Here is a 6,878-nt window from a genome sequence, read left to right as displayed (position 1 = left end):
AGCCTGAATGCCAATCACTGGGCTTACATCAGCATCCGAACCAAAACACACACAAAGAGAAAAAGAAAGGTGCCCGGAGTGGTCTCGCACGACCACCTGCCTACATACCTCGTCTGGAACAAGGATCAGGGCGATGTAGTTCCCCTACATAGGGGTTGCCATCTGAATATGGACTTACAAAAGGAGGACACCAGTTGTGTCAAAGGAGAGTGGGCAATGTGTTCACGTTCTAGCAGTAGGTGTCGCAGCTCGCTGAATCGAGTCTTAGGCGGTTACCTATTTGCAATAGAACGGACTACATGCCACAAGATCGGAGACGCACGGAAGGTCTAAAAGTGGGGAAGCTCTGCCCTAAAGTTGTCATGCAATATGTACTTAAGTGTTAGGATTTACAAATGGAAATATCTACCTAATGTTAGCATGCAAAGGAAATGGGGATTCTAACTATGTTATCATACAAAAGGATATGGGAATCCTACCTATGTTATCATACAAAGGGTTCTATCTAATGGGTGCTACCTAATCGGAACAAGAATCGACAAATGGAGCGAGGAGAAGTGTTAGGGATAAAGGTAGATGGCGATGCATGAAGCAATCGACTTACAAGGTTGACGGCGATGCATAAAGCAATCGGCTTACAAGGTTGATGGCGATGCATAAAGCAATCGGCTTACAAGGTTGATGGCGATGCATAAAGCAATCGACTTACAAAAGGGTGGATGAATACGTGCTGGTTCTGTTAGGTTTTGAAAAAAAGATTACTCGACGTTGGATCGAGGTTTTGATCTCGTTTTGAAATGGTTATCGGGTGTTCATTTTATTTCTTGTATTAACAGATGAATAAAGAATGAAAGAATATTATACATTTCATGGGAGAGGGATACATTTGTTATGAATGGGGGTTGTCATGGCAATCAAAACAATATAAATATATGCCTCATACACCATACAAGTAGGCCACAGTTAATCAAACAAGTAAAGTATAAACAAATATATAATCGAATCAAATAATCAAAGAATGAAATAATGAAACAATAAACAATGTATGAGTGTAAGTGCGAGGGAACCGGCTCATTGTAAGAAAGCCCAAGAGTAAGCTATGTGAGGTTGATGGTGATGCTTAAAAAAGCAATCGACTTACAAGGGTGTGAAAAAAAAGGGCTCGATATTAAATCGAGAAAAGTATGATTTTTTATAGTTTTAAAATGGTTTTGAGTTAAATTAAAATACAACAACTTTACATTATTAACAAAATGAACATACGAGTGTAATAAAGGCATGAACATAAAAAGAAACTAAAATGCTAAAAGAAAAAATAATATAGCTAAAAGAAATAAAATGCCAAAAAATACCACACATGAGTATTGAACCCACCCCACTCAAGAATATGAACACTACCCTTCTCCACCAGGCCACTCATCATTATCTGCTACTGAGATACTACGTTAAATATATGAAGCGGGCTAAAAAAATAAAAAGATTTAAGAACAAGATAAACATTTTTTTATGGTTTTTGTATTAAAAACAAATTAAATTAAGTAATAAAAGAAAAATTAAAAAAAAAGGAAAAAAAGAAAATGATTCATCGCCATCGTCCTCAACCTCATGAACCCCCTCAAGCTCAGAGAAATCTCTCCCTCTCAACGTAGCCGCTTCCGTCTCTCTCAACACTGCGTCTCTCATGACTCAACAGTCGCGTCCCTCTCAATTTCACTCACACCCAAAACCCCTTAATCGCATTTCAGTAAAGTCTCTATCAACAAACACACGAAAATGATAAAAGGAAAAAAGGGAGAATTCTCACAAAGTGTCACGGCGGCGATGAAAGGCGTGAAGAAGTTGGCCTCCCAATCCAGGTATTCGAATTTGGGACTTTAGGGTTTCGGTTGAGATTTTCGCCTCCAATTTTCTCTGTTGTGCTCTTCAAAATCGCCTCTAGGTTCTCCTCTTTACTGATTTGCCTCTCCTCTTTATATTCTGTGAATTAGGGTTACAAATTGGTGCCCTTGTGTTCAAAAGTAACTCTGCAAAGCACTTTGGATGCTCAGAAATTGAATTGCCCTATCCATGTTAGATTCAAGAAAAGGTATCCTTCACAAACTTTCTTCTCTGCTTTGACCTCATACCAATTTGGGATGTTTTTGGACTTTGCCCTCTGACTGTTGGTTAATGGTTTTGCACTTTAGGTTTTGCAAATTGACTGATTAATGTGTCCCTTTTTACCGCAGTAAAAAAATGGTGAGCTTGGTTTGATGCAAGATGATATCCATGATGATGAACTGTACTCATGTCAAACACTTCCCTGCTGCTGATTATTGCTATTTTGTAGGTTTGCTGTAATAGCCTGAACTTGGTGTTGGATGCAGGATGAACCATGATGAACAACATGACTGCTTTGATTTGCTCCTGCTGTGATGTCTTCAGTAGTTTGGACTTGATGCAAGCATGTAGTGTTATTGTCTTGGATTGATGCAAGAGTGTTTGGACATTTTGGACCAAGGTAGGTTGTGGTTGGACTAGGCAATGCTGTGATTTGCAGGTTCAGTTGGTGCAGCACAACACATAAAATGGCATTGTTGTAGTACAAGTCATGATTGGAGCCATGTTAAGGTACATCTCATGGTGTGGATTGATGAAGGGGTATGCATTTGATCTCTTGTTCCTGGTTCTAAACTTGTTTGCTTGTGCAAGCTTGGAGTTGCAGGTTGTTGTACTGGACTGCATTGTAGCTTGGGATGTTGTTGTATGCTGCAGGACATGGTTGTTGGTGATGCTGCAGAAGCTGGTTTTTCTCTTGCTGGTCTTTCTCTTGCTGGTCTTTCTCTTGCTGGTCTTTCTCTTGCTGATGTTCTGGGAACAATGGGCGTTGCTTTAAAAGCATGCACACTCCCTGGTAGGATTTTTACAGATCGTTTTGGGCCAACAAAAATGGAAGTGGGTCTTGGAATTCACGGGGAACCTGGTGCACATGTGACTGATATACAGCCTGTAGAGGCAGTGGTTTCTCAGCTTCTGAATCAAATATTGTCCAAGGAAACAAACTATCTTCCAATATCTCGGGGTGAAAGAGTGGTACTCATGGTCAATGGGTTAGGTGGCACCCCCTTAATGGAACTAAAGATTGCAGCAGGAAAAGTAGTTCCTCAATTGATGGTGAAGCACGGATTGGCTGTTGATAGAGTTTATACAGGGTCATTCATGAATTCTCTTGATATGGAAGGTTTATCAATTTCTATCATGAGAGCTGACCGGTCTATTCTTCAACGATTGGATGCTGAGACGAAAGCTCCTTATTGGCCTGTTGGAGTTAGTGGTAATCGTCTGTCTGCAAAGACTCCTGTTCCAATTCCACGACCTCGGTCAGCCAAGATTGTTGAGCCACAGAGTCAGCCTCTGAAACTAACTGAGCAAGGACAACTTCTTGAGCTAGTCATTGTAGCCGCTGCAACTGCACTGATACATCTCAAAGACACTCTATATGAATGGGACTCTAAAGTTGGTGATGGTGACTGTGGGTCAACTATGTACAAAGGTGCAAAGGCAGTTCTTGAGGACATGAAAAATTACCCTCTAAATGATGCTGCAGAAACTGTCGGTGAAATTGGATCAACAATTGGAAAATCAATGGGAGGAACAAGTGGGATCATATATTCAATTTTATGTAAGGTAGCATGTGCACAGCTGAAAACAAGCTCCCATTCTGTTATCACATCAAAACAAGGGGCTAAAGCACTTGCGTCGGCCATTGATGCTGTTAGTAAATATGGGGGAGCTAAAGTTGGTTACAGAACATTGCTAGATGCCCTTATCCCAGCATTGTCATCACTTGAAAAGAGGCTATCTTCTGGTGATGATCCTGCCACTGCTTTTCTTACCTCATCTCAGGCTGCACTTGATGGAGCCGAGTCAACCAAGAAAATGCGAGCAAAGACTGGGCATACACTTTACGTGCCTCGAGAGATTCAGTCATCAGTTCCTGATCCGGGTGCTTTTGCCACAGCGTCATGGTACAGAGATAGTTGTTAGTGCAGTCTCCTGTTTGTGCAGATTAAGCCAAGTTTTGTTCTCAATTTTGTACCATTGAGCTCTCCGCATATGTCTCTTCTGCATGATAATTGTACCCCAGACCATAACTGGTATCATTTTCGCACACTTCGCAGGAGGCTGAACAGGAAAACCAACATACTGAGGGCCTCATACTGACAAGTTGTAGTTAGTATGTTTGATACTGATACAAGGCCATGCTTATAAATGGGAGCCACTGGGTCCAATGCTTTTTTACTTGCCAGCAAAGAACCAGCAGAAACAGCAGATGTCATGATCCGGTTGCAGAAAACAAGAAAGAGTGAATACTTGAAATACTCCCTTTCTACTCCATATGGTATTCTCATGATCTTTTCCTGTAAGACGCCATAGGTAACGAGGGTAAGCATGATTCCGGAAACAGCGAAAATGCCTTTCCATAAATTATCTCTGAAAGTACGAGTGGTATGTTGAATTGGCATCAACTGCGGTTGCTTGAAGTGAGCAGGGACTTATAAGGAAGTGTCCATGGCAGGGTGTTTTGGTGAGCTGTTTGTGATTCTATTGTGGCTAGATTTTGCAGCAGTTTTTTTTTTACGGAACTGAACCATGTATCATTCAATTCATGCTCCATTTACTGTAACTTTTGATGGCTATTGGCATTCTGACTTGTAATTCCATCTTTGCAGGTTCGTTCATCATGGAATTGTCTACTATTGTTGGTCATGGCTATGCGCCCGACAACAATGTCTCTACTTGACTACGGTTATAATCTACCATTTTTTCGCGCTATGCTTTAACGTGCCATTGCTGTTTTAGCTTGGTGTAACCAATGGAATGACCTTGATCTATACTTGTCCTGCATAGCATCCTGTAAAATATGTTTCACATTATAACCTTGCTTTTATTTATTCATTGTTTCACTTATGATCAAACTGCTATGGAACTGTTCTCGTGCTTTTGTTTCATCGTTCTGGTTGAGCTTCCCAGGTGAACCTTGTCTTGTTTCCCTCTTGATTTTGGTCGAAACTTTCACTTTCCATACATACCGCCGGCATTTGCTTGCAGTGACTTTGGGTTGGAACAGCGGGGATATCGATTTAACCTGGCATGTTGTTGCTGCAGATTCTATGTTGATTTCTGACTTAGATTTCTATGTGTGGCATGAGCTGTTTTGATGCCTTGCTAGATATGTTTGATGGCAGGTTGGGGGCTTTGGCTAGGTGATGTGGTGTAATGTGAGCAGGGAACTTGGTTGCACTTTCCATGAGCACATTCTTGTGGTGCTGCTGCAGCTTATTATTTGGTGGCTATGTGGAGTAGCAGCTGGTGTTAGGATCATGTGGTAACAGATTTTTTGTTGTAAAATGGTACAGGTTAGGAATGACCATTGAAAATTCATGGTTTTGGAGTTTTGAATTGGTTTGTTCAATGGGACTTACTTGCAAATGAAGTAAACAAGAAAAATCATCAACAAACATTGAGATTGGATGACACAATGAAACAAAGGGCCAGGCCAAGTTTGGATAGTCAAGAGCAAGTGAGGGTTGACTTTGGTCAAAGTTGACCAAAAAGTCAACCGTTGACCAAAGTCAACAAATGGTCAAACATGCATTTTTTTTGTATTTTCTTTGTAAACAAAAAAAGAATTATTGGTTAGGGTGAAATTTTGGGTTTGTGGATTTTGGGTTGACTTTGGTCAAAGTTGACCAACAAGTCAACTGTTGACCAAAGTCAACAATTGGTCAAAGTGTCAATTTTTGTGTATTTTTTTGTATGGAATCACATGTAATAAAATTGAAATGGATTAACAAAATGGTTTGAAGTTGGTTTCACAATTGGTTTAATCATAACTTGAATGTTTGATTCTTGAAAAGAAAATAACTTGACTGATAATGTGTATGAACAAAACCATGAGATAAGACCATAAGGTTATAGTATCCATGAACCAATAACATGACTGGCAAGTGGTTAGAAACACAAGAAAACTTGGTTGTTCAGATGACCCAGACCATAGATGTATCCACAATCACAACACCATGACTTTGAATCAAAACCAATCCTCATATAAAAACAAAACAAAGTTAGGCCAAGCATGCCAAACAAACATAAAAATTCAGGAGCAAAATCGGGGTATGACACCCCTTACCCAGATCTCTGTTTCTCTTTTACTAGTTTTTTTTGTTAAAACTTTTAGGTTTTTGTTCGCTTTCTAACCATTCCTTTGGATAAATAGAAGTGCGGTGGCGACTCGACTTGTATGATTTACCTTGGATTTAGTCAATATCTCTAATGGTAACGAATACCCCGCTACAACTACAGAAACGAATGTCCCAAGTTAAAGAAATACAGTTCCAGAAAAGAGAACTTCAAGAAAAATTCCCTCATAACCAAAAAGGGATTGATGGATACCTGGGATGACAGCGAATCTGACTCATCAGAATCAGACTCTGATGAACAGGCAAATGTGGCACTCATGGCTACCAAATCCAAGAACACTTCAGATGAAGAATCTGAATCAGAAAAGGTATTTTCTGAACTTTCTCGATCTAACCTAGAATCATGCCTATCTGAAACTCTAAGCTCATATCAGAAACTCAAACAAAAATTTAAAGCTATAAAAGGTGTTCTTGAAGAAACATTAGAAGAATGTGGCAAACTTGAGATAACAATTTTAGAACTAAAAGATGAAAACAGAACTTTGACATTAGAAAGAGATGCAACAAAGAAAAATTGCTCAAAACTTGAAGAAGCGTTATCTCAAGCTCCACAAACTTCAAACACAATAATTTATAAATATGAAAAATCTTTTCAAAAGTTTCTGAAAAATGGGATAGGGAGGAGCATAATGGCAT

The 6,878-nt window shown here is 39.7% G+C and overlaps 1 protein-coding gene across 4 annotated transcripts; it reads left to right on the top strand.

The window, feature by feature from the left end:
* Positions 1–1,563: 1,563 nt before the first annotated feature.
* LOC127119562 (putative 3,4-dihydroxy-2-butanone kinase) lies at positions 1,564–5,765 on the top strand. Of its 4 annotated transcripts, none has more exons than XM_051049815.1 (7): positions 1,564–1,856; positions 1,989–2,086; positions 2,187–2,238; positions 2,330–2,610; positions 2,705–4,007; positions 4,161–4,567; positions 4,713–5,765. In XM_051049815.1, exons 5-6 carry the CDS (start codon positions 2,746–2,748, stop codon positions 4,201–4,203), a joined length of 1,305 nt encoding a protein of 434 aa, XP_050905772.1. In that variant the 5' UTR covers positions 1,564–1,856; positions 1,989–2,086; positions 2,187–2,238; positions 2,330–2,610; positions 2,705–2,745; the 3' UTR covers positions 4,204–4,567; positions 4,713–5,765. The 4 variants fall into 4 exon arrangements, with proteins under 4 accessions (XP_050905772.1, XP_050905770.1, XP_050905773.1 ...); XM_051049813.1 differs by having other exon boundaries at positions 2,692–4,007; XM_051049816.1 differs by having other exon boundaries at positions 2,367–4,007.
* Positions 5,766–6,878: the final 1,113 nt, after the last annotated feature.

The sequence above is a fragment of the Lathyrus oleraceus genome, chromosome 2, assembly GCF_024323335.1.
Source record: "Lathyrus oleraceus cultivar Zhongwan6 chromosome 2, CAAS_Psat_ZW6_1.0, whole genome shotgun sequence".
NCBI lineage: Eukaryota > Viridiplantae > Streptophyta > Magnoliopsida > Fabales > Fabaceae > Lathyrus > Lathyrus oleraceus.
The sequence above is the reverse complement of the archived record's forward strand: the minus strand, read 5'-3'. Positions and strand labels throughout refer to the sequence as shown.